The following is a 22294-nucleotide window of genomic DNA, read 5'->3' on the forward strand; positions in this document are numbered from 1 at the left end:
CCATGAAAACCAGCAACTCTACTGCAGCTGCTACAGGGGACCTACACGAGTTGTAGCACTGTCAGTTAATGTGGCAATCTCAGTGGCAAGTGAATAGGGAGAGCCAGCAGCTCCTTTATCCTCAGCAAGCCATCAACCAGTCAACTTGTCAGGGATTTAATAGGGAGGTGTGAGGTGAGATAACAGATGCAACCTGTTGACAAGAGACTGTCACTGTCACCTACAGACAAAATATGAGGCTCCTACAAGGCCAGCAAAAATGTTTTCTTGAGAAAAAAATATATAACAGATAACATATTGTTTCAGAAAGACACTCCAAAACTATAGTTGAGTCTGTGTGCTTAAGACCCAAGGTTGGAAAATGTATGAATTACGATTGTTTTTATGCTGACGATCATCATTTATTTAAAGGTGATGTTTTATCTTCACTCATGGCATTAGCATGTTGGCACATAGGACAGTGTCTGAGAATTGCACTGTGTCCTTATCACAACCACTTTTCATTTTCACATTTGTATTCTTTTCTGGGACCCCTTTTATCTTCTTTTACTGACATCTATAAAGACAGAGGGTATAACTTAAGCTAAAAATTGATTATTCTTTACAAGAGAAGTTCAAATATGAGCCTAATTAAAGAATTTCCTAACACTTCCTCCTTGTTAAAGCATGACTTTTAGTAAGGAACCCCCCTGACATGTCATTCAGACTTTCATTCATGTGCATGCGTACATAAACTGCTACTGTCCTCATCTCCCCATCTGGAAATACCATTTGTCACCCAGGAGTAATTGGCTAATTTGCTGGGTTTGCCCTTTAAATGTTCCATGTTCTCCTGACACCAGCAAGTTTCATTTAGAGGGCTTTAGAGCTTTTTACTCAAGATAACACTGTTTGGAGAGGTGTTTTGAAGGACAGATTTGACTACAGTATCCTTTCATTAGGGAGAACACTGTTCCCATATGAAAGGCACAGTTCCTGCAAAAAAGGAGCAAATGCTACTACCACAGCCAGGATTGCAGGGAGTGTGGCAGGGTTACAACCACATACACTCATCACTTGTTACACTGATTACCACAACTTACCATCTAAACAGGTTACAACCACAAAATGCTACAACCAGAACTTACCATTAGAACAGGTTACCATCACGATAGTTACAACTACAACCACTTATGTCATAACCACAAGTTACGATCACAGCAATGCACCATAACAGGTGACAACTGCAAGGAAAAATCAAATTAAAACCATAACCTGCTTTGTCATATCAAGTCTGGCTTGGGGCTGCGGATGGATCAGGTGGTTAGAGCACAGGCTCTGAACAACAGGGTTGCTGGTTCAATTCCCACATAGGCCGGTGAGCTGCACCCTCCACAACTGGATTAAAGACAATGAGTTGCCACTGAGACTCTGGAGAGCAGGCCGGATGGCTCAGTTGGTTAGAGCAGGAGCTCTCAACAACAAGATTGCTGGTTAAATTCCCACATGGGGTGGTGGGCTGTGCCCCCTGGAACTAAAGACTGAAAACGGTGACTGGACTTGGAGCTGAGCTGCGCCCTCCACAACTAGATTTAAGGACAACGACTTGGAGCTGATGGGCCCTGGAGAAACACACTGTTCCCCAATATTCCCCCAATAAAATAAAATAAAAACACCCATCTGGCTAACATTCTTTCCATATTAGGATCAGATCTTGACATATGAAGTCTGCCAATTAAGTTCGCGAACTTGTTGCAATGATGTTGCTAACATTTTTTGATATCGGAGGGATTATTCGTTATGAATTTGTACCAACTGAACAAACCATTCACCAAGTTTACTATTTGGAAATGCTGAAAAGACTACGTGAAAAAGTTGGATGACCTGAACTTTTCACCAACAATTCATGGCTCTTGCATCACGACAATGCACCAGCTCACACGGCACTGTCTGTGAGGGAGCTTTTAGCCAGGAAACAAATAACTGTATTGGAACACCCTCCCTACTCACCTGATCTGGCCCCCAATGACTTCTTTCTTTACCCGAAGATAAAGGAAATACTGAAAGGAAGACATTTTGATGACATTCAGGACATCAAGGGTAATACGATGACAGCTCTGATGGCCATTCCAGAAAACGAGTTCCAAAATTGCTTTGAAGGGTGGACTAGGCGCTGGTGTCAGTGCATAGCTTCCCAAGGGGAGTACCTCAAAGGTGACCATAGTGATATTCAGCAATGAGGTATGTAGCACTTTTTCTAGGATGAGTTCGCAAACTTAATTGTCTGACCTCGTATATTATAATAAAAGGTTTATATCTTTGGCATTTGGAAAACTAAAAATATCTGGCTTTGGGGGAGGATGTGACTCTGAAAGGCCAGAATGAGACAGTTCCCTTGTGACGGAACAGTTCTGCATTCTGCTACCCAACTGTGCTCATGGTTACTCAAAGCTACACGTGATAAAATTTGGCAGACCTATGTGAACACACACACACTCGAGTGCAGGCAAAATCTCATGAAATTTAAATAAGGTCTGTACTTGACTTAATAGCAGTATTGTACCAATATCAGCTTCCCAGTTTTGACAATGTACTGTGGTTATGTAAGATATCATTATCTGGGGAAACTAGGTGACAGGTACACAGGAATACTCCTGAACAATTTTTACAACTTCCTATGGGTATTAAACTATATGAAAATAAAAAGATATTTTTAAAGATGTCTGACTTGCGATGGGTCTCTTTAAAAAATGCTTGTCACAACGAGTCTTGCTTCTCCCGTCCCAAGGGTGACAGCCTCCCCAGGTGGGGAGCTGTTCTGAATGAGTCCCTTGACCCTCAGTCACTGTAATTGGTGCTGTCTTGGCAAATGGCTTCTCCTAGTATGGAGACATTAACCCCCACAGCAGCCTGGCTTAAGGAACATCAGAGGAAATGTGTGGCTTTTCCAAAATGGATTATAAACATCCCCCCCTTGAGCTGCACAGCCCACATCATTCCAAGTGAACCCCAAGTTACAAGCAGGGATGGCTGGGAACCTCCTCTTATTTCCCAGAGGCTAAGAATGGATCAAACTATTGGCCACATAATCACATTTTTAATACAATAAGGTGTTTGGACAGATCAATGCTCCTACCTCTACCCTTGTCAGGTTTGTAGTCACCACCACCTAATACATCTTCGAGATCCTTGTCTGAAAAACCTGGAGGAAAAAAATGCATTTCAATGCCAAAAAAACAGTTTTCAGTGACAAGAAACTTGTGTTAATGTTGCCCGACACCCCCAGAAAATGACTGCCACTTAAGAGTGTCCTTGATGAATGGTAGGCAAAATTCTGAAACAGCCCCAAGATTCCCTCCCACTATTGTACACACCCTGTATAATATCCATTACTTTGAGTGTGAGCAGGACCACGAATAGGATGGCTATTACTCCCATGATTAGTTTATATTGCATGACAAAAGTTGAAGGGATTTTTCACATGTAATTAAGTTACCAAACCCATTTGGGAGATTGTCCTGGATGGGCCTGACTTAAAATAGGGTTGAGACCTTCCCTGAGTTCCGACCCTAGAAGCAACCTTTAGTTTTTGTCTCCCACCCTCCCCGTCTCTTTCCTGCTGCTCTTGGAGACACAAACAGCTATTAGTTCCACAACTGCAAGGAATGTACTCTGCCAACAACTATGTGACCTTGGTAGAGAACCCAACCCCAGATGAGACCCCAGACCTTGTCGACACCGAACAGGAAACTCAGCTGAACTCCCCACCAAAGGAAATTGTGAGATAATGGATGTGTGTTGTCTTAACTCACTAAGTTTGGGATCTTTTGTTATGCAGCAATAAAAAACTAACACAAGGAAAAAGAGTGATTAATTTTATTGAAATTCAACTATGGAGTACACACCTTTTAATATTCTGTGTTATGAAACAAAAGTATGCTTAAAGCATTTGTGTTGCACTCCAAAGTACTACAGTTGATTCAAAAGAGCATTTGGGTGACTGTTTCAGTTCTGAGTTGTACAAGCTATTACTTGTCGTGTAAGACCACCTTTACTGGAAAAAAATGAATGATGAGCAAACTATGGTTGTGGCAGCTTGAATATTTCACTGATGTTCTCTCTGAAAAATGAATGAAATCAGGCTGTCACTTAAAACCACTGGCAGTATTTGTTGTCATGGCTAAGATTTCAAACAAAAATTAAAATTTAAAAAAGTCTATAACTACTGCTGTGAGCTTAACAGCTTCTGAATACTTAAAGACTCTTTCTAATGAGAGGAGTGGTAATATTAACAAATGTGAATTTTGGGTACTGCATAATGACATGGGGCATTATTTGGAAGTTCAAAAGACCTCAGTGCACCAATATTTTTCCAAATGACAAATGTACAATATACAAAATCACGAATGGGTAAAAGTTCCATTGAAGGTGCTTCTGAAGCACCTATTTCCTAGCCAGCTTCTACACCAAGTTTGATGCTGCTCATTTCCACATCAATGCAGCCTCATTGCTCAGCATACTGCTGCCTAAGTTGCCCCAATTCAATGGGGTTTGACTCTTTGACCTCAATAAATACTGAGGGAAGGGGTTGGGGATGACATTGGAACAAAAGACTGTACTATCCTTCCCTTCTCCATACTATCTTCTATATCTTGAAACCCTGACAACTATACAACCTTTCCCAAACTCCCAGGAAAAGAACATTGGAAAATGGGGCTCCCTGGGCCCAGCACTGCAAGGAGCAGGCTTCCTTGAATCAGGAAAGGCAGCTGAGGGAAGAAACAAATCACTTGCTTCCAAAGCAGGAAGCCATGTTTGGGCAGCTTGTTAAAGTTTTTCCATATCTTCCACCTGTACCACCTTCCAGCTCTGTTTTGCTGTATATGTTCCCTATAATAAATATAATTTCTTTTCAAAACAAAAAAGTGCAATAGAGTCCGGTAGGGTTTAATGAAATCAAGTATGGAAATTTCATTGATACAGTTTCACATTCCACACTGCAGTTAACGTGCAAGAAAACCACCACCGATTGAGTTTTTAGTGTCTTATCAAAGAATGTTCACAATGATCTGAAAAATCTATTAAAATGTTCCTCCCTTTCCCAGCTGCATAGCTATATGAGGCCAGATTTCCTTCATAGAGTTCAACCATTAACACACGTCACAACAACTGAATCCAGAAGCAGATGTCAGAGTTTAGCTCTTCCACTAACATAGAGTAGAAATTTGCACAAATGTACAAAAATAGCTTCTCACTAAATTCTGTTTTTGTCTTACCAAGCAGTTATTTCTCATAAAAATATGCTATTATGTTAACATGTATGCGTTTATTGTTCATTTTTATTTAATAAATCTTATTTTTTTCAGTTTTAAGTTCAAAGATGAAAGTTTTGATAGATGTGACCCACACAGCCAAAACCCCTTGAGATCCTCAATAATTTGGGGAACCCTGAGACAAAAAAGTTTGAGAATGACTGTTTTAGGTTCGCCTGTGCATTGGATGTCCCCAGCTCTGCCAGGCCAGGAGTGGCTCTGTTGTAGTTAATGAGCTACAACCCAACCAGGGAGCCACAGAGGTGGCCAGTGCTTTCAAAACAGCTACAACTTACCTCCTCCTCCAGTACTCGGTTTCCTGTGGCCACCATCTCGATCATTTTGATCATCCAAGGCATCAGCCAAGTCAAAATCATTTGCTTCATAAAAGAGAAAGTCAAATGGTTAAACTACAGGTAGTACACTTGGGCACCACACCAGAGGGAGCTCCATGGGGGGAAATGATAAATATTGATCGATGTGACCCACGTAACCACAATCCCTTGAGATCCTCAATAATTTGGGGAATCCTAAGATGAAAAAAGATCAGAACCACTGATTTAGGCTCTCCTGTGCCTTGAATGTCCCCAGCTCTGCCACGCCAATTTACTGCAGCCACCATCTTGATCACCAAAAGCAGCATCCAAGTCAAAACCACTACCGTCAGTGGGCCCCAAAACAAAAAAGAAATAGCCAACTGATTAACAAGTGGATACAAGATCCCAAAAAAAGCAAAGCAACGACATCCATGAGCCCAGTTCATCAGTGCAATCAATGGGTTAAGGCAAGGAAACAAACAAACAAACAAAAACTTAAATTGGATGCAGCAAGTTACTGCTTTCTGCCTTTGCAGTATATTACCAATTTTGAATTAATGTACACTCCTATATATATATATATTTTGCTTAGGCCAGCAGTCAGACCACAGTATACTCACTGATTATAGATACTAACCCAAGAATCAAAACCAGCTGCATAGAGTCCAGAACCTGGACAATCAAGAGGGAGGCTGCATGGTCACACACACACAAAGCCCTTTGAGGGTACAAATGTGAAGACACGAGGGCAAATCATAAAGCAGTAGTAACTCTCTCTTGGGTCAAGACTGTCTCTTCAGAAGAAAGGTAGCTCCTCGTCAAGGAACATGGTACCCTATTTCCCTGAAAATAAGACCTAGCCGGACCATCAGCTCTAATGTGACTTTTGGAGCAAAAATTAACATAAGACCCAGTCTTATTTTACTATAATATAAGACCGGGTCTTATCTAACATAATATAAGACTGGGTCTTATATTAGTTTTTGCTCCAAAAGACACATTAGAGCTGATGGTCCGGCTAGGTCTTATTTTCAGGGAAACAAGGTAGCATGCTCCTAAATACTAGAGACAAGTTGCCAGACGGGAGCAGTGAGTTCATCCCCCCCTCTCCCCAAGGCTAAGTTTTTATTTCCATCAAGTGAAGATGTCCGCATAGTAAAATGGCCCATCGGGACAAAGGTTAAAACAACTCCAGAAAGAGGCGCAAAGAAGCATTGAGTTCCAAAATCCTTCACTGAAAGATGACACTGTAAAATAAATGCCATTCCAAAATGCTCCTTCTGTCTAAAGGAATGTTTGATGGGTTTCATAAGACCTAAACAATGACATCTTCCCTGATTTTGGAATGTGAAATGGTTGAAAGGGGAGAAAATCCAAATGCATGTTTCTCTGAAAATGTTCTGTAGCAGGACTTTAAAAAAAAAGAAAAAGAAAAAAACCACAGAAGTCACAGTGATTGGCCAGCTACATACTCTATTAAGTTAAACCCAATGTTGTGGTAAATGTTGTGGTTGGCATTGCCAACACAGGGCTTAAAACTGTGGGTAGCGCAACTGGACACTCTACTACCCCAGAGGGAGCTCCGTGGGTCTTTCTTCATTGTCCTCCTCAGAGCAGTGTGTTACCTGCAGGCTTTGCCGGAGCTCTGGTCGTTCCTGGCTTCTTGGTTGTGGTGGTGACACGGTCCCATCTCTCTAAAAGGGGCAGGGGGACAGTAAGGGGAGCATGGTTAGTAACAAAATATAGCAGCCTCTTCATGGCTTCTATATGGGAAGTCACATTATGAGTAGGGTACCCTTGTCTTGGTCCCTGAGACCCCTCTAAGGCCTCTGAAGAATCACTTAGAGAAGGATGACAAAGAGGTGTAGGAAGAAGGTTTAAATGAGATGAGTTCTGCTCACGTTTCTTCAGAGGGTGGATGGTGAGGTGGATGTGGTCCTACGTGTGCCCAGGTGATTACTAGAGCTGGGACTTCAGCCCAGATCTGCTGGAGATGACCACATGGTTCAGTGAGTTCCAGAGCCTAAAAATGACACTTAGGAGCTTCAAGCCTTGGTTTTCACCACTGTCAAACCGGCAGCATAACCATAGACACTACTGTCCATGGATGGATGGAGGTTATGCTCCCAGTAGAGAATGAGAGTGTCTTATAAACTGAAAGTGGTTATAATACCAAGAAAATATTTTATACCAGTGTGGTAACTACACTAAATATTCAGTCTGTGGGCTCAACCTTATTCCTTTAAAATCATGAACTTCTTCCACATCAATTACATGGCATGGCATGCACAAGTTTTCCAATAGTTTGTTTTTTAAAACATGAAGACTATGCTATACCTGTTACTACAATTGGAGGTATTAGAGGAAAAGAAAATTTAAGTAATGGGGAAGGCAGAGTTGAAACAGGTTGCGGTTAATACACAGCAATCACTTAATAACTATTGACTACTCAGAAAAAAAACACTAAAAATAGAAATTAATTGAAAATAAAACAATCGTCACCCCAATAAATTAAAAAAAAAGAATTGATACAGCTATAGTATACAAATAGCAACCTAAGAGAGCTGGAGTACAAACAAAACAGAAACAGATTCATAGATACAAAGAAGAAACTAATTGTTGCCAGAGGGGAGGGGAGTTGGGAGCTGGCTGAAGGTGAAGAGATTAAAAAATACAAATTGGAATAGATTTCTGGTCAAGCTGGGAGAGAAAGTGAATGCTGTGCTCACCTCCTTTCAGGACCACATCAACTACAACTGAACTACAGAACATCGTCACTGAGAATCACCTTAAGTCTAGCTGAACCAAAGCCCTACAACTACGGACATACAGAAGAAGAGACCTCAAAACTGGTAGAAGGGGCAGAGACATGAAACAGGCTGGTCCCACTCCCAGGTGTGACCATTAAAAATCAGGAGAAATATCTCAGCTGTGGAGGTAACCCCTGGAGGAGCAAGGGGTCCCAGACCCATACCAGGATTCCCCGGCCCAGGGTTTCAGTGCCGAGGAAAGAGTCTCCAACTTATGGTTGTGAAAACTAGAGGATTTTGTGGCTGAGTGAGACAGAGGGTTGCTGGAGTCCCAGGAGCTCCTTTTAATTTGACCACGTATGGATTCACTCACTGACGAACTCAGTCACCCTGAGCTCCAGCACTCGGGCAGTGGCTCAAAATGTGCCAGGGCCATACAGGGAAGAACTGACTTGCCTGGCTTCAGTGCAAAGGCTGGAGGGCCAGCTTTTTCCCAAACGGAGAAGCTGGTGGAAGCCACTGTTTCTTTGTTGAGCCCGCCCCCCCCTCCCTGCATGCAGGAAGATGCCACATCTGAGTATCCATCAAACTAGATACCACCTTTCATCTGCCCCACCCTAGTGATTCCTAGAGACCCCAACCCACCCAACTTTCAAGCACACCCAAGCTGCTTCCAGTGGCTGTCCGTACAAACAATCTGACAGATCATACTACAGACTTTTATAAAATCTCTCAAAGGTTCACACACCCAAAGAAGAAGCATCTGGCTCTGGCATGTTCCGTACCTCTGACTGGGCAGCCCTAAGTCCAGAATTAGCAACAGCCACCCTCAATTCACAGATTGATCTCTCAAGGAACCTCTAAGCCCAGTACATGTGGCAGCCATCTGCAGAAATCCTTTGTAGATCAGACCAGGTAATCCTGGGAAGAACACAGGATATAGCTAAACTTGGCCTGCAGTGGGTCCTTTCCAGGAGGCCCCAGGGTTGGCACACCTGGTGGCCAGCTTCAGACCAAGCCAGAGCATCACCCAGCTGCCCCCAAGGACAAAACACCCAAAGGGAAGACTGGGCAGGCACCAGAACCCTGCTAAAGTGAACCCTGCTCTGTATGGTCAGACCTGGCATAATAGTTCCTCCACTCTAGTCCTCACAAGCAATCAGCCTGAGAGTCAATAACTTCCACTGATGTGCAAACACCAACAAAGGCTCAACAACAGGAGGGCACACACAACCCACACAAGGGACACACCTGGAGCACCTGGCTCTGGTGACCAGGGAGACTGCACCACTGGGTCCCCTAGGACACCTACTACATAAGGCCACTCTACTAAGACAGGGAGGCACAGCAGCCCTACCTAATACATAGAAAGAAGCAGAGGGAGGCAGCCAAAATGAGGAGACAAAGAAATATGTCCCAAATAAAAGAACAGAACAAAGTTCCAGAAAAAGAACTAAACAAAATGGAGACAAGCAATCTATCAGACACAGAGTTCCAAACACTGGTTATAAGAATGCTCAATGATGTCAGGGAGAACTTCAACAAAGAGATACGAAACATAAAAATGGAGATAGAAAACATAAAAAAGAAGCAGTCAGAAATAAAGAATACAGAATGGAAACATTAGAGGAAGCAGAGGATCTAATAAGTGATTTAGAAGACAAGGTAACAGAAAACAACCCATCAGAACAGCAAAGAAAAAAGAATCCAAAAAAAATGAGGAGAGTTTAAGGGGTTTCTGGGGCAACATCAAGCATATCAACATTCACATTATAGGGGTACCAGAAGGAGAGGAGAGAGAGGGAGGAATTGAAAACCTATTTGAGAAATAATAATGGAAAACTTCCCTAACCTGGCAAAGGAACTAGATATACAAGCCCAGGAAGCACAGAGAGTCCCAAACAAGATGAACCCAAAGAGGCCCACACCAAGACACATCATAATTAAAATGGCAAAGGTTAAAGACAAAGAGAGAATCTTAAAAGCAGCAAGAGAAAAGCAGTGAATTATCTACAAGGGAGCTCCCATAATACTGTCAGCTGATTTCTCAACAGAAACTTTGCAAGCTAGAAGGGATTGGCAGAAAATATTCAAAGTGATGAAAAGTATGGACCTACAACCAAGATTACTAATCCTAAAATTGTTTTGGAATTGCATGGGGCCCTAAATAGCCAAAGTAATCTTGAAAAAGAACAAAATCAGAGGAGTCACACTACCCAATTTCAAAAATTACAAACCTACAGTAATAAAAACAGTGTGACACTGGCATAGTAACATACTTATTGATCAATGTTATAGAACTGAGAATCCACACAAACCCCTCATATTTTTGGTCAATTGACTTTCAACAGGATGCCAAGACCATTCAATAAGGGAAATAATTGTCTTTTTAGCAAATGTTGCTGTGACAACTGGATAGCCACATGCAAAAAGTATAAAGTTGGATGCCTACCTCACACCAAACACAAAAATTACCTCAAAATAGATTTAAAAAAACCTGAATATAAGAACTAGAACCATAAAACTCTTAGAAAAAAACAAAGGGGTAAATCTTCATGACCTCTGATTTGGCAACACATTTTTAGAGGTGACACCAAAAGCATGAGCAACAAAAGAAAAAAGATAAACTTCATCAAAATTGAAAACCTCTGTACATCTAAGTACATTTTCAAGAAACAAAAAAACAACCTACAGAATGGGAGGAGATATTTGTAAATCGTATATCTGATAAAGGTTTATCATCCAAAATGTATAAAAACATCATTAGTCATCAGGAAAATGCAAATGAAAACCACAGTGAGATTTCACTTCACACCTACTAGGATGGTTACAATTTTTTTTCTGTTCTATTTTTTTTTCAATTTATTTTTTATTAGTTTTAGGTGTACAAAGCAATGTAACAGCTAGACATTTACACCCCTCGTAAAGTGATAACCCACCCCCAAGCTATTACCCCTCTGACATCTTATATAGCTGTTACAATACCATCGACTATCTTCCCTATGTTGTACTCCACATCCCGTGACTATATGTACCTATATATTTAGTTATAGTTAACATTCAGTATTATTCTACTTCAGCTTCAGTTATATAGCACATTGGTCAGGCATCTACACAGTCTATGACGTGATATAATTTTTTTTAAAAAAAGAAGAAAATATATTTGATCCCCCTTACCCTCATCTCCCACCCCCCACCTCCTTACCCTCTGGGAAAATAGATTAAAGACAGACATAAAACTGGAACCATAAAACTCTTGGAAGAAAATATAGGGGAAAAAAAAAACGTTCCTGATCATTAGACTTGGCAGTTGTTTCTTGGATACGACACCAAAAGAACAGGCAAAACAAGCAAAAAATAGACAAGTGGAACTACATCAAACTAAAAATCCTCTGGACACAAAGGAAATGATCCACAAAATGCAAAGGCAACCCACAAAATGAGAGAAAATATTTGCAAATCATATATCTGATAAGGGGTTAATATCCAAAATACGTAAGGGTACCCTATAACTCAATAGCTAAACAACAAATAATCTGATTTAAAAATAGGCAAATTGGGGCAGCCTGATGGCTCAGTCGGTTAGAGCGCGAGCTCTGAACAATAGGGCTGCCAGTTCGATTCCCACATGGGATGGTGGGCTGCACTCCTCCCCGCAACTAAGACTGAACATGGCAACTGGACTTGGAGCTGAGCTGCACCCTCCACAACTAGATTGAAGGACAACGACTTTACTTGGAGCTGATGGGCCCTGGAAAAACACACTGTTCCCCAACATTCCCCAATAAAATTTTTTTAAATAAATAAATAGGCAAATAACTTAAGGAGACATTTCTCCAAAGACAACATACATATGGCCAACAGGTATATGAAAAGATGCTCAATATCACTAATCATCAGGCCAATGAAAGTCAAAACCACAATGAAATATCACCTTACACCTGTTTAAGATTATCAAAAAATCAAAAGATAACATGTGTTGATGAGGATGTGGAGAAATGGGAATCCTTGGCCTTGTATAGTGTTGGTGGGGATGTAAAATGATGAAGCCACCATGGAAAACAGTATGAAGGTTCCTCAGAAAATGAAAAATAGAAGCACCATTTGATCCAGCAATCCCACTTCTGGTTATATGTCCAAAAGAAATGAAATCAGGATCTCAAAGAGATATCTGCACTTCCATGTTCATTGCAGCATTACTCTCAACAGTAACAATAAGGAAATAACGCAAGTGTCCATTGCTGGATGAATGGAAAATGAAAATGTGGTAATACATACAATGGAATATTATTAAGCCTTAAAAAAGGAAAACCTGCCATTTGGGACAACATGGACGAACCTGGAAGACATTATACTAAGTTAAATAAGCTTGACATATGACAGATATGGCATGGTCCCACTTTTATGAGGAATCTAAAATAGTCAAATTCATAGAATCAGAGAGTAGAATGGTGGTTACCAGGGTCTGGGGAGAGAGGGAATGAGGGAGGTGTTAGTCAAAATGTACAAAGTTTCGAGGGAGGGGGAAGGAAAATAAATTGGCTAGGATGTGGAGAAACTGGAATCCTCATACATCGTTGGTACAAATGTAAAATGGTTCAGCCACTGTGAAAACAGTTTGGCAGTCCCTCAAAAAGTTAAACATAGAATGACCATGCAACCTTACAATTCCACTCCCAAGTATATACTCAAAAGTATTAAAAAACAGGTATTCAAACAAGAACATGTTCATAACAGCAGTATTCACAATAGCAAAAGGTGGAAACAGCCAAATGTCCATTACATGATGAATGGATAAACAAATCAGGGTCTAGCCATACAATGAGCATAAAAAGGAATGAAGCACTGATCATGCTACAGGTCCACACAGATGTACCTCCAAAACCTTATGCTGTGTGAAAGAAACCAGAGACAAAAGGTCACATTCTGATACTATTTACATGAAATATCCAGAATAGACAAATCAATTGATACAGAAAGTAGACTGGGTGATTGTCTAGGGCTAAGGGGAGGGGGAACTGACGAGAAACTAACTGCTTAATGGAAAAGGTATTTTATTTTAATGAGGGAGATGTTTTGGAACTAGATAGAGGCGATAGATGCACAACATTATGAATGTCTTAAAATGCTACTGAATTGTTCACTTTAAAATGGCTAATTGTACTTTATGTGAATTTTACTTCAGTACATTTTTTTTTACAAAGAGGAAGGGGTGGGAAAGGAGACCATCACCACAACTGCATGTGCATTCCACCACAATTCAATTTTAGTAAAAAGTATACATATACGGAAGTTGCAAATATGGAAAGTCTTTCCCTTGAACAATTGTGTTTACTTACTCTTTGGTAAGGCTTTGGGTACACCTAATGCACACCTCAATCTGAAGACCACACCAGTGGACAGATTTTATGGCAAGAGAACCACATGTGATAACCTTTCGTCATTATATATATTTCTTTAATCCAGGTCATCAGTCTAGAGATGATTTTATGTCTATAATTTCCATTTCACTTTGTACCTGTAAAATAAAGAAGGAGAGTTTACCTGTCCAAATGCGGCCCTCTATGGATACCTATATTATGGTGATGTGTATAGGTAGGAAAGAGAAATTACGTTACTGAAGCCAGTATTTGAGCAACTTTCAGAAGAGCAATTGCTACTTAAATAATAATATCTTAAAATCTGTATGACTCAAACAGCTCTTGTGTAAAAAAAAAAATATTTGTTTTTCCATCTTAAAAAACTCTACTGACCATAGATGCAAGGGTTTCCTTTCACACTCTCAATTCTGTTTGATTGATCTACATGTCTATCCTGATGCCAGTACCACAGTCTTGATCATTATCGCTTCGGGGAGTTCTGCCCTACTATGCAGTTTCCAAAGTCTGGTTTTGCTGCAGATCTGCAGGCGCCATTTCAAGAGAGGACACTCCTTCCATGCGTGTGGAAGCAGTTGCTCTGGCAGAGCCTGAGCCTGCGATGATGTAGGCCATGAGCTTGGATTTGTGCACTTTTTAAAAAATATTCAGAATATGAATTTATGGTCAATTTTCCTTGTATACAGTTCCTTAGCAAAATATAATATTATATATACAATTTTATAGTCCACTTTTTTCTCAAATATTATTTTATAATATGATTTTTTATTAGTATCAGGTGTACAAAACAATGTAATAGTTAGACATCTATGCCTCTTACAAAGTTTTAACTCCCCTCCCCCAATCTACTACCCCTCTGACATCGTATATAGCTGTTACAATTCTATTGACTGTATTCCCTATGCTGTACTCCACATCCTATGACCATATACATATATGTTAAATTATAGTTGACATTCAATATTATTCAGCTCCAGCTTCAGGTGTACAGTGCAGTGGTCAGGCATCCACACCGTCCCTGAAGTGGTCTCCTTAATAAGACAAGGGCCCATCTGACCCCCTACAAAATCTTTACAACCTTATTGATTATATTCCCCAAACTGTCTTTCATAGCCCTGTGGCAATATGTGGCTACCAATTTGTGCTTTATAATCCCCTCACCTTCCATTTGTGCACTTTTAAAAAATATTCAGAATATGAATTTATGGTCAATTTTCCTTGTATACAGTTCCTTAGCAAAATATAATATTATATATACAATTTTATAGTCCACTTTTTTCTCAAATATTATTTTATAATATGATTTTTTATTAGTATCAGGTGTACAAAACAATGTAATAGTTAGACATCTATGCCTCTTACAAAGTTTTAACTCCCCTCCCCCAATCTACTACCCCTCTGACATCGTATATAGCTGTTACAATTCTATTGACTGTATTCCCTATGCTGTACTCCACATCCTATGACCATATACATATATGTTAAATTATAGTTGACATTCAATATTATTCAGCTCCAGCTTCAGGTGTACAGTGCAGTGGTCAGGCATCCACACCGTCCCTGAAGTGGTCTCCTTAATAAGACAAGGGCCCATCTGACCCCCTACAAAATCTTTACAACCTTATTGATTATATTCCCCAAACTGTCTTTCATAGCCCTGTGGCAATATGTGGCTACCAATTTGTGCTTTATAATCCCCTCACCTTCCATTTGTGCACTTTTTAAGATACTATTAACTACAAATTTTCTTGTCATTAGCCTTTAAATGGGATTTATCGTCATCCATAATTGAGATGAGGAAAGTCTAGCTCCTTATCAAGGAATTAGAATAGCAGCTCAACTTCAGCAAAGCAGTGAGCTCCTAAAATAAAGAAACCTATTTCTGTAAAGCCTTTCTCAAAATGACAAACTTAGGATTCCTTGCTGCTCAGCACACTCTGCCAGCAATATGGCACTCCTACCAGGAGTGATGCTTTATTTTTTTGGATTTATTTATTTATTTTTATTAGTTTCAGGTATACAGAGCAATATGAGACATTTACACCCCTCACAAAGTGATAACCCCTCCAATCTATTACCCCTCTGACATCACATATAGCTGTTACAATCCCATTGACGCCAGTGGACACTTTGGTCAGTGTTGCTCAAGCAGTAATTCACCGTAATCAGAAGTGTCTGGACGCTGACGGTAACCACTTTGAGCACCTCTTGTAATTACAGAAGTCAAATGGGACTTGTATTCATCTTTTGTTATTGGTATATATTGAAGATTACAATTTTAATAGTTTTTCCTTTCTTAAAATGTGTATATATTTTTGGCACTATATATATATGTGTGTGTATATATATATATGTATATTTTGTATATACATATGTATATACAATGTATATATGTATATATACATTGTATATACGTATATACAATGTATACATACATACATACATATGTATATATGTATTTTCTACCAGAAAATATACACATATATGTAATTACTTATAGTTGACATTCAATATTATTCAACTTCAGCTTCAGGTGTACAGCACAGTGGTCTGGCACCTATACAGTTCATGAAGTGGTCTCCCTGATAAGTCCAGTGCCCATCTGGCACCCCACATAATCTTCACAACATTGTTGATTCTTTATAATATGTGCTTCAACAAAACAGTAAATAGAACTAGTTAGGTTCCCTGGGGTGTGGCTTAATGATAGCACCTATGGCATTCCGAGAAAATGGGGACACTAGCGAGATGTTTTATTTGGCAAGATCAGAAGCGTGTTCCCCTGTGAGATGATTACACATTGAGTAAAAGGAGAAGATGGAGGTGGGGAGGAGAAAGGACATGGAGAGACAGAGGGAAGGAGAGAGTGAAAGGAGAGAGGGAGGAGCAAGATTCTGAGAACAACATGGATGAACCTTGAAAATATTATGCTAAGTGAAAGAAGCCAAACAAAGTGCACATATTATGCCTCCATTGATAGGAAATGAGCAGAATAGGGAAATCCACAGAGACAATAAGGAGATCAGTGGGTACCAGGGGCTGGCGGGACAAGGAAGAATCAGGGGATGAGGGATTGATAAGTAAATGACAGTGCTTCTTTCTTAGGTGACAGAAATGTTCTAAAATTGACTGTAATGATGGCTCCACAATCTTGTGACTATACTAACAACCACTGAATTGTATAAATGAGTCAATTGTATGCTTTGTGAATTATATCTCAATAAAGCTGTTTTTAAAAATACTCTAGGAGCTTCCTCTTGCACTTAGAATAAAGTGTCACCACACATTATGAGACCCTATATAATCCAGACCCTGCCAATTCGTCTTTCTCCAACATTCTCCACACTTCTAGCCACACAGGCCCCTACCTTGCAGGCCCTAGAGCCAACCCAGTTCTTTTCTGCCACAGGGCTCTTATACCTAATCTCTTGGTCTTGAAAGGTCTTTCCCTTGCATGTCACCTTTCATCAGAGAGGACTTTATCACTTTATCTCAAGTAGTCGCCCCTTCCCACATCCTTGGGCCTCCCCTGCCCCATCACCGTGTTGTAGTTTCTCCAGAGTACTCATTAATATCTGAAATCATTTTACATACTATCTGTGTCCTTCCAGAGAAAACGACTTCACAAATTCACTGACTCAGTCCACATGGTATGCCCAGCACCTGGAATAGTGTGGCAGCAAGAAGGCACTCAATAAATATTGTTGAATGGATGAATGAAGGTCATTTACAATACCCTGACCCAGGTGGTTCAGGGATTCTCTAAACAAGAAATGTTCAATATACAAAGAAGAACATTCTCTACCAGAAAATTAAATGAGCCAAGGAGAGATGGACAGGCCTATCTCTTTGAAACTTCAGTTGCATGGAATGTAAGCTAAAATAGAAAAACAAGGATGACAGGGTGATATGGTCTTGAAGGCTGTCATTCAACCAAAGACACCATGTGCTGGTAGTCCCATGGGTCCCAGACACACTGCCTGATGGGTGTTGATAAGTAAGATCACATGATCAAGCACATGACTGAAAAGGTGACGTACGTGTAAATATTTAAAGTCCTCCATCAGGAAATTCACAAATTTACTAACTGGGGGTCTGTTTTTACTTAACAAATTTGTTTCGTTTGGCTTGTGGTCATGTTTATTTTTGGAGATGTGAAACGATTTCATTAAAACCATCACTGCTAATAAATTAAGTGTATTTGTTTCCCTAGCAATCTAAAAGGCCACCTGCTGTATAGGACTCTGTGTGTGCTCAGCAAAGACCCTAAGATCTTGCCTCACATCATACACAAAAATGAACTTCTAAGAGATTTATAGTTTTAGGTATATGATCCATTTTGAATTAGTTTTTGTAAAAGGTACGAGGCACGGGTCCAACTTCATTCTTTTGCATGTGGCTATCCAATTGTCCCATCATCATTTATTAAAGAGACTATTCCTTCCCCCCTGTCAAATGGTCTTGGCCCCTTTGTCAAAAGTCAACTGGCCATAGATACAAGGGTTTATTTATAGGCTCTCAATTCTATCCCATTGAGCTCCATACCAATCTCTATACCAGTACCACACCATCTTGATTAGTGCACATTTGTAGCAAGTTCTGACATGACATTGAAAAGTGTGAGTCCTCTTTTACTTCTTTTGCAAGATTTTTTGGGTTATTCTGGGTCCCTTGAATTTCCATATGAATTTTAGGATCAGTTAGTCAATTTCTGCAAAATTCCAGCTGAGATTTTGACAGGAATTGCATTCAGTCTGTTGATCAATTTAAATAGGTGAGCATTCCTCATGTATGTTTGACTTTTACACTAGAGATCCAGTCCTTCCAATCAAACCAGTTCAAGAACAATAATGACCGGGCCAGCCCAGTGGCTCAGGCAGTTAGAGCTCAATGCTCCTCAACCCGAGGGCTGCCGGTTCGATTCCCACATGAGCCAGTGGGCTCTTAACCATTACAAGGTTGCCGGTTCAATTCCTCAAGTCCCACAAGGGATGGTGGGCTCTGCCCCCTGCAACTAAGGTTGAACACGGCACCTTGAGCTGAGCTGCCTCCCAGATGACTCAGTTGGTTGGAGTGCGGGCTCTCAACCACAAGGTTGCCAGTTCAATTCCTCGAGTCCCCCAAGGGATGGTGGGCAGCGCCCCCTGCAACTAAGATTGAGCACGGCACCTTGAGCTGAGCTGCCGCTGAGCTCCCAAATTGCTCAGTTGGTTGGAGCGCATCCTCTCAACCACAAGGTTGCCAGTTCAATTCCCGCAAGGGATGGTGGGCTGCGCCCCCTGCAACTAGAAATGGCAACTGGACCTGGAGCTGAGCTGCGCCCTCCACAACTAAGACTAAAAGGACAACAACTTGACTTGGAAAAAAGTCCTGGAAATACACACTGTTCCCCAATAAAGTCCTGTTCCCCTTCCCCAATAAAATCTTTAAAAAACAAAAGAACAATAATGACCTACATTTACTGAACACTCACCTTGTACCAAGTCTGTGCTGTGTGCTTCACAAGGGCCTGCTCACCTAATCCTTACAATCATCCTAGGAGGTAGGGCTTATTATTAACCTCATGTAACAGAGGAGGAAACCGAGGAGCAGAGAAGTCAGGTGACTCACCTAACGTGATAGTTATTAGTGGCAGAGGCAGGGTTCAGACAAAGGAAGTCTGGCTCCAGAGCCCCTGCCTTTCTCAATCCAGAATATACAAAGGGATCCCATAAACCCATAAAAAAGAAAAAGAAAAGAAAAATGGAGAAAGGATATGAACTGACAATTCACCAAAGAAGAAAATGCAAAGAGCCAATAAATATATGAAATGGTGCTCCATCTTAGTATAATAAGGGAAATGTAAAATAAGCAATAAGATATGTTGTCCATCATATTTATAAAACGTTTTTGACTGGTAAAATCTGGGGGTGGTATGGGTCTGGCATAAAATGTACTCTTAGAACAGCATAGTAGGAGTACATAATGGTACATTAATTTTGGAAATAATTTCACAGCATCTATTAAAATATAAAATAAACAAACCCTTTTGCCTCATAGTTTCATTGTACTTGGGCACAAAGGATATAGACAGGGATTGTTCACTGAAGCCCTATTTGTAATTGCAAAACGGAAACAAACCACATGTCTGTCAATAATGAAATGGCATCACTGGCCCTGGACTAAGCCACACCACTGGAATGTCAGCTCCATGAAGCACAGGTCTGAGATAGCCAATTCCGAATTCCCAGAACCCGTGAATGTGACTTTCTTTGGAGAAAGCGTCTTTACAGATGTAATTAAGGATCTTGAAATCACTCAGGATTATTCAGGTGGGTTCTAAATCGAAAAAAAAAGTGCCCTTAGAAGAGGAAAAGACAAACACACACAAAAGAGAAGGCCATGTGAAGATGGAGGCAGGGGGTGGAGTGTTACAGAGGCCAGCCAAGAAACACCAAGGACTGCCGGGACCACCAAAAGCTGCAAGAGGCAAGACCCTCCCTCCCCTCAGGCCTTCAGTGGGAGCGCAGTCCTGCCGATACCTGATTTGGGAAATCAGGCCCTCAGAAGTGTAAGAGAATGAATTTTTGTGGTTTTAAGCCACCCAGTTTGTGGTATTTTGTTACAGCAGCCCTGGGAAACTAATACAGATATATTCACTCAGGTCCTTCATACATATTAAACATGAAAAACAAAAACTTGTGAAATAATACACATATAACTAAATGAGAAACCGCTATACATGTTATATAAAACAAAACCCCCACCAAACTGTTTACAGATGCACGTAACAGCACAGAAAACTAACCAGCAGTTCCTTCTTGGGATGCGAGTGGATGTTAGTAGGAGGGGAGTGATCAAGGGAAATCTCAGCTTTACTTTCAAAGCACTCATACTTTTTTGTAATGATTTTTTTTTTCAAAAAAATTTAAAGAGAAACCAATGACAAAGCTTAGCATTACATGTAGAGATTACATGTAGACACCATTTTAAGGAAAGCCATTATTTAAAAAATCTAAAAAGGGAAACCAATCCCTTATTCACTTCAAAGTATCGCTTTCTGAGCGAGGGAAAGACAGTTGTTGGAAGCCTCTGCTGGCATGTTACACCAGTACAGGCTATGACTTGAGCGGGAGAAAATGCTGTATCAGTTATAACACACTGGTATTCTCCACGAAGGTAACAAAGGATTTTAAACATTCGGATTTTCTTTTCTATAATGCAGTTCACAATAACCATATTTTATCTGATCAAGTGAAATACAGGCCACCTGCTGTTTTCCTTGAGTATATATTCCGAGTGGGTGATGCATATTAATCCTCTCATTTACTTTTAATATTTAATTTATTACTCACGCTTTACTGAGGTAGTTTCTTTCAATGCATCCCCCAGATAGAGATCATCAGAGTCCCCGGATCCTAAAAATTAAAAACAAGATTTTTAAATTTATCTTTGCATGAAACAAAATAATACTAAAATACTCTCTTGTCATGATTATTTCCCTTTAGACAGTATCTTGAAGGTAACAGCACAAAAGGAAATCAGTTGAAGTCACTCAAAGATATATTGAGTTGATATCCTTCTGCAAACAATTTATCCCCACCAAAATAAAATATGTCCTTCAGTCCGCTAGAAGTCTGAAGGCTCAACTGTATGGAACACAAAGTACAATCTTACAAAAATCTTTCTCCATGGTATGCATGACCTTTGCAACAGGGAATATCACAGCCCAAAGCTCCACTGATAATGGGCTAAGTTCTTTCACCCCATCTCAGCTCTCACAAAGGCTGCTCTGCATTTTGTCCGTTCAGAGTCCCTTCCCCTCAACTCCAGCACCCACACCTAGACTAGTAGCTCTGACTGATTACACATAACTGAAAAGGCTCTGGGGAAAAGCTTTTCATAAGAGAATCTGTCCTCAGAAGTGGAGCCATCTGCCCAACCCTTCTCGCTATGGAATTTGATAGCTATCATTCCCTGTAGATGGGCATGTACTTTCCCACAGGGGTATACACATTACCAAGTCTCAAGCAAACAATTATGCATGTGCACTGGAATTGAACAAATAAGTAAATGAATCATGGATTGTAGAAGCCAGGTTTCTCACTGTTGGAGAGGGAGGTTACAGGTAAGAGAAGGCTCTTAGAATGATCCATGTGCAATGGATTAGAGTTGGAGACCTCAGTATGAATCATGTCTATATACACACATACACACAGACACACACACACGCTGTGTTTGTGTGTGTGTGTATAATCTTACAAAACTGGTGTGTGTATATACACACATACATACACAGACATGGTTACATACAGAAATATTTATAGATGTGTATATACATGGGTTAGTATGCAGACATATAGTCCCTTGCTCTGTCAGCTGAGAAAAACAATAAAAACCCAGTAGTAATGAGCACACCTAGCACCCAGATCTTGGTTTATAAATACTATTGTCCAATAAAAGGAACCAAAGCTCCTTGGAGAAATGGCTATTTCTAGGATTAGGCACAGGAAATATATAAGATGAGCTTGAAGCATTTTATAGTGCCAGGAAGTACTTTTTAAAATATTGATATTGGT

General features: G+C 40.3%; 1 protein-coding gene across 2 annotated transcripts in view; it reads right to left on the reverse strand.

Moving 5' to 3' along the window:
* Positions 1 to 22294, reverse strand: part of CD99L2 (CD99 molecule like 2) — an 89778-nt gene that overhangs the window by 22293 nt on the left and 45191 nt on the right. For both annotated transcript variants that reach the window (XM_019753512.2, XM_019753513.2), the window contains exons 2-5: positions 21071 to 21133; positions 7234 to 7302; positions 5588 to 5671; positions 3116 to 3181 (exon numbers count right to left, since the gene is read on the reverse strand). In XM_019753512.2, coding sequence (XP_019609071.2) covers positions 3116 to 3181; positions 5588 to 5671; positions 7234 to 7302; positions 21071 to 21133 — 282 coding nt within the window. The remainder of the gene's footprint in view (positions 1 to 3115; positions 3182 to 5587; positions 5672 to 7233; positions 7303 to 21070; positions 21134 to 22294) is intronic.

The sequence above is a fragment of the Rhinolophus sinicus genome, chromosome X (assembly GCF_036562045.2).
Source record: "Rhinolophus sinicus isolate RSC01 chromosome X, ASM3656204v1, whole genome shotgun sequence".
NCBI lineage: Eukaryota > Metazoa > Chordata > Mammalia > Chiroptera > Rhinolophidae > Rhinolophus > Rhinolophus sinicus.